This window comes from Myotis lucifugus, unplaced genomic scaffold (assembly GCF_000147115.1).
Source record: "Myotis lucifugus unplaced genomic scaffold, Myoluc2.0 scaffold_136, whole genome shotgun sequence".
NCBI lineage: Eukaryota > Metazoa > Chordata > Mammalia > Chiroptera > Vespertilionidae > Myotis > Myotis lucifugus.
In genome coordinates this window covers 1,076,824-1,090,160 of record NW_005871184.1, presented here as the reverse complement: position 1 = coordinate 1,090,160, position 13,337 = coordinate 1,076,824, and the positions used below count along the sequence as shown (strand labels likewise).

Below are 13,337 nucleotides of genomic sequence, written 5' to 3'. Positions count from 1 at the left end.
GTATAAGACTTAAAAATAAATCAACTGCCTATATTTAGTAAATTATACTTATAAGATTGTACAAATACATTGCAATGTATTGCAATAGATTCATGTTATTAAAAATAGTTCTCACTACATATAAGCCAAAACATTATGCTGTATACCTGAGACTTATACAGTGATGTCAATTATATATCAACTAGAGGCCCAGCGCGCAATTGAAATCATGGGAGGAGGCACCCCGCCTGCCACCTCCCCCTGCTGCGAGGAGGCGCCTGGCTGGGCGCTGGGCCTGAGAGGTGCTCCATGCACCTCATGGTGACTGGTCGTTTGGTCATGATGCTTCTTAACCTTTTATTATTATGATAACACTGGAGAAAAGATTTTATGCAGTAGAATAAAAGAAAGGCACTTCATAGTGCATTCAGGCTCAGTGTTCAAGCTAGGATAAAAAGTTTCAGGCTGAATATTTAGTATCTCTGCTTTCAATCCTACCAAGAGCTCTCTGACTGAGAATGTGACCTTATTCAGTGATCACATCAAAGACCAGCTTCATGAGTTTTTGTGAATAGAAAAGTAGAGATCTAATATATAGCATGATGACTATAGTTGATCATACCATATTTGAATACTGGAAATTTGCTAAGAGATTTCAGGTTCTCTCATCACACCAAAAATGGTAACTATGGGAGAAAATTATATGTTAAAGGGCTTAACTATAATAATCATTTCACTTACATGTATATGAAATTATCATGCTACTTTAAGCACGTACAATTATTATTTTAAAAAAGAATCTAATACAGTGACTGGAATACAAGAAATATTCATCTATTATATATTCCTCACCCTCTACCCTCCCTTCCTGCCTCTGTCTTCTTTGCACCACCAGCAATAACCACTGCTTCAGGCAACTGTGCGGTCTGATTGAGAAGCTCCACTCAGGACTTGGAAGTGCTTAATTAAGGAACAATTGTCCCATACCCAAGTAACGTTTTAATGTTAGTTTAGACACTTCGTCAAGTGTCGAAGTTGATGGGAGACTCTGTTCTTCCAATCGCTTGCACTAAAGTCTTCATCATCAATGAGTTATCTTTTTCTCACATCTCATACCCAGCCCCTCAGGATTTTGTGCTGTTTTTTTAAATATCCAGAAACTGCCCATTAGTTACCATCTGTCTCTGCAGTAACCGCCATGGCCTGCTATAAACAATGATCATTTCTCTCCTGGATTCCCACAATAACGACTAACCGCTCATCGTGATTTACCTTTGTCTCCACTCCCCAATTCTTTTGTCCCCTAACAGTCAGAGTGTCAGATCATGTCACCGATTTGCTTAAGATCCTGCAATGACTCCCCACTCAGTGCAAGCTGAAATCCTTCTGACATGCAAAGCCTATCAGATCTAGCCCATTACTCTCTGTTCTCCTTTCCTATTCATTCTCCAGACCCCCTCCCACCCAGGTACGTGGCCTCCTACTGTTCCTCAAATAACAACCCAGTTCCCAATTCAAACTATTACCTCAGGCTGTCCCTTTGCTTGAAATATTCACCCACATAACCACTTAGTTAATTCCTATAACCCTTAATTCTTCGCTCAATTTTTACCTTTCAAGGATGCTTCCCTGGACTCCCTAATGCTATAATCTGCTCATCTCCTCACCCTCCGGACACCCTGATTCCCCTGCCTTGCTTTACTTTTTAAAAACATAACATTTATCAACCTAAAACATTCCTATGTGTAGGCATTTCTATTCATATTATTCATTAACATTTCCTAAGCAACTAGAAAAGTGCTTGCAATATAGAAAGTGCTCTGTAAATATCTGTTGAATGGATGGATAACGTATTTTCAAGAGGTATGCATTGAATTTGATGTTTTTCTCTCAAGCAAACCACAGGAGGCTTTCTTTCTTTGAAAAAAATGTTTCCAACTCCCACCACATGACCTGTTTCACAATAAAGGGTCAACAGTTGAAACTTACCTAAAAGTCATGAGGAAACCAAGTAAGAGGAAACTGTCAAGAGAGCAAAGAGCACAGGAAGCATTTCCTCTCTTTTTGGGGGTTGGAGGATAGGAGTCTGATGGTACCTCTCACCATCCCCACGACCTTCAATTCTAGGCTCTTTCTGCAGTAAGCCCTTAATTTAAAGTTAAGGACCTTCTCCCAGTTGATGAGAATCTTGCAAATGAGACTTTTTGTTTGTTTGGGCAAGTGCAAGTCCTCTTGAAGTTTAGCTGCATCTCAAGTGTTCTTTCCTGGCACAAATGGTCAAATTTCCCAGAGAAAGTTCTCCATCTATTCCATATATGCTGTGCTTCTTACAATAATACACCAGACAGAAGGGACTGTGGAAACAAAGTCCCTCATTTTACCAATGAAAAAACTGAGGCCTTGACAGAATGAAGGGTTAGTTCTTCTACTGGATTATATGTTGTCCTCTCCCCCCACTGTCTCAAGATCCTCTTCTCCAGCCTTCTAATCCTTCTCAGGCAGGAGAGGGAGGGAGAACGCAGGGAAATGTGCTAAACACCGAGTCTGTGAGAATTACAGACACACGAGAAAAACTTGGAGGAGACCCAGAGTCTCTGGGCTCTGCTTAGGTTCAAATCCTAACTCTGTCTCCTACTTGCTGGGTGACCCTTTGCACGTTAGTTAACCTGAGTCTATTTCCTCATCCGTTAAATGGGAATAAATAATACACAAATATAGGGTTATTGTGAATATTACAAAAATAACACATATGATGTATGTAGTAATAAAATCCTGTTATTCTTGAGTGAGGCCACTCTGCCTTATTGCTAAAGTCTAAGTAAGTCAAGCTCAGAAAAAAAGTGCCATTTTCATTCTCCCCATTAACCTTGACTCTCTAATACCTGTATCAATTTTCTTTGGGTCTCCTTAGTGTATGCTTTCAAGGTCTTGCTTTTCTGGCTGGGCGTGTAATTTCCTATCCACTCTCCCCTCTTGCCCATTTTGCTCTTATTTCTCACTGTGTAGAAGATGGTGCCAGTGGTGTTTTCCAGGTCCATCCCCTTCAGTTGGAGAAAAGAACGTTCATACAAAGCTCACCCAACAGGTTCGGAGTAGACAGTTTTCCTTTGTTTCAAAACCCCACTAGATTCTGCAAGTGGTGATTTCCTCCTTCCTGGTTTAGGGACCACAAGAAGAGATTTAATTTAGATGAGTAACCTGATGCAGTCCAGAAAGAAAGCACTTGAGATGTGGAAAGTAATAAATTATACTAGTTGGAAATATAAACTACCAAGACACATAAGGGACTCAAATCTGAAAATCAGATAATAAAGGGCCCCAGATTACATACAAATGGATTAAGAAGCTTTATAGCTTTATTTTGCCTACATTTGGGGAATTCTGAGAGACTGCCCACATCTCTAAACCCATAGACAATCTGAATTATTTTCTAATTTTGTTTTCTTTTTATACTTGATCTTAGCCAAAAGGTGGAGAAGCGATATCTAATTTTGTTTTCTTTTTATGTGAAAACATCACACAAGTTTTTTTTTTCTCCAATTATATATCTATTTGGTGACTTCAAGGGAATTATGAAAGGACTAAAATTTCACCCTCCACCTCAGCTACCTTTACTCCCTGGCACTGCCTTTTAGCCGATTAGCTAAAGAGATTGCCTCAGTTGAAAGTAGGACTCAGTTTTCTTTTGGGATGGTTTTGGGTGTTACTCTTGTGTATGACAAGAAAACTAAAGGTCAATGATATCTTGAATTCATGGAAAATGAAGAGTCTCTTCCTCCTAGTCATCCTTTCCCTTATCCATCTTTACCTTCTCTTTTGAGGACTTCAAGAATTTTTTCTGGACACATCCAGGGACAGTAAGCAGCAGACAGAGCATCGTTTCTCTTTCACTCGGGATTCACTAGTTATTTTCAAGTACCATGTCTCTAATTTACTCTTTATTGATCTTACTCCTTAGGAGTTTTTAATGGAGGTCAGTAAACTTCCTGAAACATGATGTAGAACTTTGTACATTTTGGCTTAAGTGGACTTAGGGGTCAGAAGAGGACACACACCTTTCATTATATTTTCAAATGATTAAGTAGTTAACATAAAATGTAAAAGTTAAGAACCATTGAGTTGATACTGCAAAGAAAAGCTGATATGTTTGTTTTAGCCTTAGCACCTAGGTTAATTAGACTAAATCTGTGGACACCCATTCATGTTCACTCGTTGGCTTCTGAAAATACCATCTTCTGGTTGCTCCACAGTCCTTGAAACACAGGCGAGGGGAAGAAGGAAGGAGCAGAGCCCTTCTCTATCAGCAAGTGCCAGTCACTGGTAGTCGTGCATGCAGCTCTCCACACCTTACCTGCCTGCACTATGGCACCTCCTATGCCATCCCCAGGGCAGCCTAGAAGAGATTGTACCATTAATTCACCCAGGGAAGAAATTGCTGCTTGGCTGGACTGGTTAATATTTTATCTACGCACCACTAAGTGAGAGCATGATGTAAAACTGTAGTTTCCATACTAAACTCTTCTGGATCCATGTCAATAAAGCAATTATCTTTGTGGGAGAACAAAAATAGACGATAAGCATTTTCTCTTCCTTTTGTTGACATTGCTCTTGTGAAAGGTTCTGAGAAGTGGGGGATTTGTACTTTCATGCAAGAAGTGTTTGTAGAGTGCAAGCTCTGGGCCAGGACCTGGCACATAGTATAAATAGGGCAGACATGGTCTCTGACCTCATGGGATTTCCAGTCAAGTGGGTGAGAGATATATCAATAAACAAGCACCCAAGTGGGTTGAGTGCTCTTCTCTTTAACGGAATCCACCAACGTGGAGTTTGTATTATGGTTAAAATGTGTCTTAAATACGTCAACAATCCCTAATGCCAAAGTGAAGAAGTTAAAATGAAGGTCATATTTTAAAGCAAAACCTTTAAAACAACCAAAGTTTTAAGAAGGAGAGTTATGAGAGACACAATATAGGAATTACAACATAAGATGTTTTTTCACTTAAGCTACTTTATCTGAATTGCAAAGTTTAATCTCAGCTCAGCTTTTTACGTTATTACATGTCTACAAAAACAAAATATCAAAATAATAAAATAACTTTTTTAAAAAGAAAAAAAAATATGCTTATAAAATTATACCACCTTGAATCAGCGTATTTAAAATACTTTATTTTTTTCTCCCATCACTTGACTCAATTGCTTGCATGGATCTTGTTTATTTCAAGATAGAATTAAAGCCACATATAAGTCCAGTCATTTCTAAAATAGCAACTTCCCCTTCTGCCAAGTGATTTCATTTCCTATGATCTTTACTTCACACAAAAGTAATCCTAGTGACAAGTAATATATAATTGTTGTCATTTCGAAGACATCTTTTATTGTAAACATTGGCATATACAATCTCTAAATGGTTTTAGTATAAACCTAACAAAGAAAATAGGTGTATAAAACTTTGTTTTATAAGTTTAACAAAGAAAAAAATAATTACAAATAAATATTTGCATTTGATTTTTTTTGAAGACAGCTTGATCTTAAATATTCCAAGTCTATAATAAACACCTGTTTACACACCAGTCTCTTTCTCCAATTCCATCCTTCAAACTCCATATCAAAATCTCCATTGATTTTGGAGGTAGAATTGGAAATGTTACTCATTTCTCTGTGTTATCTGCACAGTACTTTTTTTTAACACATGAATGTGAATTGAATTATTATTCACAAAACCAGAAAGCTCTACAACTGAAATAAAAGCAGTTAGATGTAAACTTTAGGGGATATGTTGTGCCAATACACATTTACTTTATGATTGGTCAGCTTTTAAAAAGAAATATGGTTCTCCTACTCTAGGCAAAGTTCAATGTGACTTTAATGACAGGTGACATTTATTGTATACCTTCCATGTGCCAGGTCCCACTCCTGGCATTTTCTATACAGGCCCTCATTTAACTCTCACTGTGATCCTATGGAACTGGTATTATTCCCATTTTACAGATAAAGAAACTAAGACTCAATGAGATTTAAAAAATTCCATGATAATTTGTCTAATAAGTGATGAAGTTAGGCTTGAAGGCAGGTTTGTCTTCCCCCAACACCTACACTGGACATGGGTCAAAACCAATGCATTTAGCTGTTTGATTCTCCAACTTGTCAAGATGTTGGAAAATGAATTTTCTTTAAAGAGTATGACACCTATAGCAGCATGGTTCAAGTTTGCTTGGTATTTTTACAAACTATTAACTCAAGAAATTTGAATTTAAAGATGGAACTGAAATGTCCTAGAGCAGATTAAGTTTTTATAGACATACACTCAGCAAAAAGTAAGAACATGTTTTAGCCCTAACCGGTTTGGCTCATTGGATAGAGCGTCGGCCTGTGGACTGAAGGGTCCCAGGTTCGATTCCGGTCAAGGGCATGTACCTTGGTTGCGGGCACATCCCCAGTGCGGGGTGTGCAGGAGGCAGCTGATCGATGTTTCTCTCTCATCGATGTTTCTAACTCTCTATCCCTCTCCCTTCCTCTCTGTAAAAAAACAATAAAATATTTAAAAAAAAGAACATGTTTTAAATCTTTCAGCTCACTCTGAGTTTTGTTGACTAAAATTTTAGGGGAAAGGTATTTTATATTTATGATATTAGCAGTAACAACATTATAAGGCAAACTCATTGATATATATAGCATTTGTCTATGGTTCTCTTAACCTCAGGGATGTCTGAGCTGAGACTATTTTCCTCAAAATGAGAAAAAAATTCCAGGTTTAAGTTGAGACTTAACTACTGGATTAAGAAATGTGGTTCAGATTTAAGCAGCAGCATTATAATACCAAGATAGAATCAGCTTGTTCAAAGTCTCTTGATTAATAATCATGGGACAAGACTTAGACCTAAGTTCATCTCACTTAAAAGCCATTCTGCTTTGTTATGTGAATACAACTTTGTTTGGATTTACAAAAACGCCCTAATTCTAAAACGCGTATATGAAGGAGGGTGGGTTCCCTAGGTGGTTCAAAATACCAAAAAGACATTCAGTTTTCTTGTGGGGAGTTTGATGGAAAAGGAAGAGTTACTTATAGATGTGGAAAAAGTAAATGCCCATCTTTGTCTTGACTTTTTCTTGAGCTCTTTCCTTTCTTGGATGATAGCTTTGATCCCATGACTATGGTGAAAATCTCTGAATGTTCATCTGTTAAGTGCTTCTCATGTTTCAGGAACTGGTAAGAACTTAAAAAGCTTACTGGTTGATAGTCCCATAAAGTTTACATTCATCCCTAGTGGGTAATAAAATATCATTTGTATTTATGTGCAGCTTTGTTAAACTTTTCACTCCATTCTGCTCTATTTAAAAGCAGCATTTTTTTCAAATAGGATAATAAGCCCTTTTCTCTCTTTAACCTCATTTAGTCATTCTACTTACTGTGCAGTGTCTCAAAGGGTTACCATTACAGAAGTGGTCATTTTGTTTTTGTTCACTATTCCCTCTGATGAAGAGAGTCTGAGGACAGAATGCATCAAGGCTACATTGTGAGAAATGAACAACAGCAAAGAGGTTGGTTTGCCTTATTAGTTAATGCTGCATAATTTTCAAAAAGTGAGCATCTGGTTTAAGTGGAACTCTTTAGCTCAACCTCTAAGGTTGGTATCATGATGCAAGTGATACCCTGAGAGGAAAAAAGGAGGAGATGAGGAGATGGAATTGGGATGGCAAGGAGGTGCCTATGTCAGCAGGACTCAGAAAAAAATACAAAGGCAACCCTGAGAGGTTGAGAAGTTTGCAAATTGTCAGAACTCTGAGCATCTGTGTGGTGCCCCTAGATTGTGTCCTGAAGATGAGGGACTGAACCAGTCCGTCAGGTTTGTCCATAGGAGAATATGTACTTGGTGAACAAACCGATATTACTGAAGCAAAGAAGCGGTCATTTTCTTTAAGATCCAGGTCTTGCGTACATATCTGGCTTCAACTTTTTCTTCTCCTCATTCCATACACTGTTTTTCATACAATGCTCAACAATGTCAAGGACCCAAAAGGATCATGTTCTCTTAATTCTCATTAACTTTTACTTGCTTTTTTAGGTCGTAGCTTTGAGGTTGTTTCTTTATAAATTCCTCAAAACTGTAGTTGCTTGTGTCATTAATTGGTCGTATCTGGCACCAGACTGCAAAATCTTTGAAATCAGAGATTATATCTTATTTATATAGTAATCACATCTCCTACAATAATATTTGGCATTAACATATAATCAACATATATTAAATAAATAAAAGAATAATCAAGTTCCTGAAATAGTAGAATTAAAAACAAGAGGAACCCTAGCTGATTTGGCTCAGTGGATAGAGCGTCGGCCTGCAGACTATAGGGTACAGGGTTTGATTCCAGTCAAGGGCACATGCTTGGGTTGTGGGCTCGATCCCCAGTAGGGGGCATGCAGGAGGCAGCCCATCAATGATTCTCTCTCATCATTGATGTTTCTATCTCTCTCTCCCTTTGTCTTATCCAGCTCTAGATTCCCACATTACTGAGAAGTTACAGATGAAAAGCCACAACTTTCATTCTGTTAAATATACATTAGAAAACCAAATCTTTGGAAAAGTTGTACTTTGTTCCTTGAGAGCAGAAACTTTCCAAAACTCTTAGAAAACAACTGCTCATAAAATGTGTCCCCAATAAAAGTGGTCAACTGGGGTATCTCCTCTCTCATCACAGCACATATACTTTACATAAAGAAACCAACGTGCCATAAAAGAATAATCACAAATGAGCTTACTCTAACAGCTGGCAGATGGTACTATGATAAAGTTATTTATTACGTATGAAGGAATACAACTGACAATTGTATCAAACTGAGACGCTTCACTGTTTAAAAATATTTTAAAGCAAACATGCTTTTGAATGAAATTAAATTATTGTAAAGATCCGATAAAAGTTCAGTCGTGCAGAAAATTAGATAAGAAATCAATGACAGAAGTCTGGTGACTCAGGTATGTTCACCAAGAGCGGCCGGAAAGCTCCAGGTTGTGGAATTTCCTCTGACCTAATACAGGAATGAGCGCGCACAGCTCTCGCTGTTGAGAGAATATAAAAAGCCAGGGGTACTCTTCATCCAGCACACGTCCCTGAGGACAACAGAGCTCACCAGCATCTAGGAGAAGAGCCCATAAGAAACCACCTTGCCATAAACATGACTTCCAAGCTGGCCATCGCTCTCCTGGCAGCGTTCGTGCTTTCTGCAGCTCTGTGCGAAGGTAAGCACATCTTTCCGATCCAGTTTTCCTGGGTTTAAATGTGATCCTTAGATGTGATCCTTATTGCTTTGATTAAAAACAAACACATATTTTTTTTTCAGGAATAGAAAATAATTTTTGCAGTCATTTAAAGGCAATTCATTAAATTGAAGTTTTAATTTTTTTAGGCTGTATCTATATAATGATTAGAAAAGTATAATGTTTGATTAATACAGACATTCTGTTCTTACCATTTATACTCTGTAGTATGCATATATTTAATATAAACGTATGATAGAGTGTATCTTATTGGGAGCCACCATTACCTATAATATAAATTAATATTGAGCAAGATAACTCAGGTAATTTTACACCATGTACTATTTTACTGAAAATCCTCAGATAGTTATCAATTCCCGTTTGATTTAAGGACACCCTGACAGAATATAGGTCTTCTCGGGATTTATTTTATGAAACAAATACAGTTTAGAATGTTTACGATATATAGTTTCTTTATTTTTTCTCTCAAGCATTGAGGATTGTGTTGAGATATAAGACACTTCTGTGCAACTCATTTATATATTTCTATTAATTCTTTCTGAAGGCAATTTCCCTATTAGTGAATCTTAGTTTGCATACTACAAATAGCACTGTGGTATCACAGAGGATTATGAAATATTTAGTAGAAAAAAAAGTATCATAAAGATGTCAACATTGCACAAAGACAACTCCAGTCTTTATGTAGAAAGATATCCAATGTTATGAGGAATGACTATTTTTAAAACTGAAGAAAAACTGATGTCAGAGGCAAGGAGAATATCCAGCCTTCAATTTCTGGAATGAGTTTGCAAAAGATGCAATGTTTGTAAAACACACAGTCACCAAGTTATCACATTGGGATTAAAGAGGGAGTAGCTAGCAGAGCCCTCCCTGTTGTTGAAATCAATCTATGATTGTTTTATTTTTTCCCACAGCTTCAGTTCTGCCGATAATAGAAACAGAACTTCGATGCCAGTGCATTGGTATGCACTCTATACCTTTCCACCCCAAGCTTATCAGGGAACTGAGAGTGATTGAGAGTGGACCACACTGTGAAAATTCAGAAATCATGTAAGTACTTTCAAAAGTGATTAGATATCTTACTTTAGCTAACCTAGAACTGAGGAAGGTGGAAGCATCCAACAAAGTTCTAGGTACTAGGAATACAGTAGTGGGTTAAACAGAAGGACATATTCTGGGTATGAATGTCATTTAAGTATGATAGCTTCCATGATTCATAGCTCTAAATTGCTTTTGACTTAGATTTCATGCCCGTACTTAAGGGACAATGACTTGAATGGCAAAGGGGTGTCTGGAACTGCTAAATGTTGATTTTAATCATCTCTCTCTCATTTCAGTGTAAAGTTAAAGAATGAAACGCTGCTCTGCCTGGACCCCGAGGAACACTGGGTGCAGAAGGTTGTGCAGATATTTTTAGAGGAGTAAGTTGTTGTTGTTTTTAATTTAGATTCTTCATCTATCCTGAGATATACAGTCCAAAAGTCAGCTTATAAATTTCCTGCTGCTGCCAAAAATATTTTTAGGTAGCTGCCTCTTTAATTCAAAATAAATAGCAGCAATAGAGAGTTTATGGTAAGTCATGACTGGGAAGACCACACATCTCAGTTTGTCCAGGGAAGTCTGGGTTTATGCCTGGTCCCTGTGCCATTATTATGATTCTGTTTCAGTCTCAGGAGTGTCCTGCTTTGGAGGATGACTTATCTGGTCTTTCTTCTTATAGGTGACAGTATAGAACATTTCTAACATATGACTATTTAAGATTATATTAGTTTCTGTATTAAATATAAGGACCATACTTTACTCCTGTTAGAACATTGTTCATCTTTCAATTTTATTTATTTATTTTCAGAGCTGAGAATAAAGAGCCATGAAGAAAAAGAACAAAAAAGAACAGCACTTTCCCAGGTTTCCAAGAATTCCTCAGTAAAGATGCCAATGAAACTTCACACAAATCTACTTTAGTGCTTCACATACTGTGTGGGTCTGGTATAGAGTTGTCAGGTGAAATATAGGATGCCCGATTAGATTTGAATATTAGGTAAAACAATGGAGAGCTTCTTTCAATGTCCCATGCTATATCTAGAACACACTTATTTAAAAAGCAAAACAAAACAAAAACAAAACAACTCATTGCTTACTATAAATTCAAACTTAGCTGGAAATCCTGTATTTACTTTATCTTTTGGGAGAGGGGTTAAATATTGCAACCTTAGTCTGCCAGCCAAGATCCATGAGTCCCTTTTAACTGCACCTTCTTTCTTCTTATTCCTAACCTGGAGAAAAAGGACCAGTCACCATTTCACCTCACTGAGATGTGAGGACATGTGCGAGCAATTCAATGTTTTCCATCGTCACGTAAATTATTTTCAAGTGTAACTTATTCACTTATTTAATATTTATGTATTTATTTAAACATCAAATAGAGTAAGATTTGTGCATGAATTTGGAAAATGGGAAAGGAGCATTGTTGATAGGAGAGTATAATGATTTATTTTAGATATTAAATAATATACTAGAGAATTATCTTGATCAAAGTTGATTTATTTTATTGAGGTTGCTTGATTTAGCAAAATTAAAAACAAACAGAATATCCAGTTAAGCTGCAAATCCTACTTTTAATACTTCTCATATTGTCCTGTCACTGTTGGCCTTGTGCTATTCTGTGTTGAATCACCAGAATCCTGAGTTAGAACTCTCTTCCTCAAAACAGCAAAAATTCTTGCTGGTTAATACTTATTTATTATGTGCAAATAGAGTCTCATAATTTAATTTAAATAATTATGTTTTTAACTTTAAGATACTTTTATGTATTTTCAAAGAAAATGTTTTGTCTATTGATTTGATGGTATGGAAATATAAATGCGACTCTCAACATAATAAAATTCATTGTCAAAATCATCAAGTGTTTGTATTTCTTTGGTCTTTTCAAGATCTATTGTTTTATCTTTGGTTGTATGAAAAAATATTATTTAGAAGACATAAGTGCTTCCCCTTAACATTTTGTATACTATGGTGGAAAATACAAACTTTTATCTGTAGAAAAACAGAACTTCTTTCCAGAGAAGGCTACAAACAGTAGCCTCTGAGAAATGACGAGGATTTTCTCAGCCCTCCAGTGAATTCCATCTTGCTGATAAGGCTGACTTCAGATTTTCAATGAAACAACCCAGGTGTCTGTGAAAGGGGGAAGAGGGGACACATGTTAAGGTGCTTCTCAGTTAATTAAGAAGTAAAACTGATACATACAAGGCAAAAAAAAAGTTCAAAATATGAATAAAGACCATACATATTTGAAAAAAAAAGTAAAAAAAAAAACCCTCTTCAAAGTAAAAATACAATAATTTAAGTAGAAAACTAAGTGGATGAGTTTTATAACAGATTAGACACAGCTATAAAGAAAATTGGAAATCTAGGAAATAAACCCAAATAACTATCTGGAATTTATATGAGCGATAAAGAGGAAGTAAATTGAAAGAAGAAATGAAAACACATGGAAAATGCAGTGTCTAATTGGATTTTTACAAGCAGAAGAGGTCAGAGACAACATTTAAACTGACAATAGCTGAAAACTTTCCAGAAATGGTGAAAATAACAACGGACAGTTTGAAGAAATCCAATGAGCCAATGCTTAAATTTACTTTTCTAGTCAAAAAACAAGGATTTTAGAAATGTGATTCATACTTATCCACCTCCAAGATCATTTACTGTTGCTGTTGGGCATTTTAAATGCACTCTTTAAAAAAAAATCTTTATTGTTGAAAGTATTACATATGTCCCCATTTTTCCCCCATTGACCACCTCCAGCCTGCCCCTGCAGGCCCCAGGCCTTCACCACCCTATTGTCTGTGTCCATGGTTGATTATCTCCCATGATTGTCTTTGGTTATTATTTCCCATCCATCCACCCTCCCTCACCTTCCCTCTGAGATGCACTCTTTTTTAATCTCCACAAAGGGAAGTGAGGAAGAGGGTCCTCTCTCATTTTCTCATTTGTTACTTCATATTGCAAGCTACTTCTCCCCTGTCATTAGCTCCTTGCAATCACTCTGTGTACCTGCAGCTACCATTCTATCTATGGGTCAACATT

General features: G+C 36.8%; 1 protein-coding gene across 1 annotated transcript; it reads left to right on the top strand.

The window, feature by feature from the left end:
- Positions 1-9,020: 9,020 nt before the first annotated feature.
- Positions 9,021-11,996, top strand: CXCL8 (C-X-C motif chemokine ligand 8). The gene is made up of 4 exons (XM_014460599.2): positions 9,021-9,212; positions 10,166-10,301; positions 10,589-10,672; positions 11,101-11,996. The coding sequence occupies exons 1-4, from the start codon at positions 9,149-9,151 to the stop codon at positions 11,120-11,122; spliced, it is 306 nt and encodes a 101-aa protein (XP_014316085.2). The 5' UTR covers positions 9,021-9,148; the 3' UTR covers positions 11,123-11,996.
- The last annotated feature ends 1,341 nt before the right edge of the window (positions 11,997-13,337 follow it).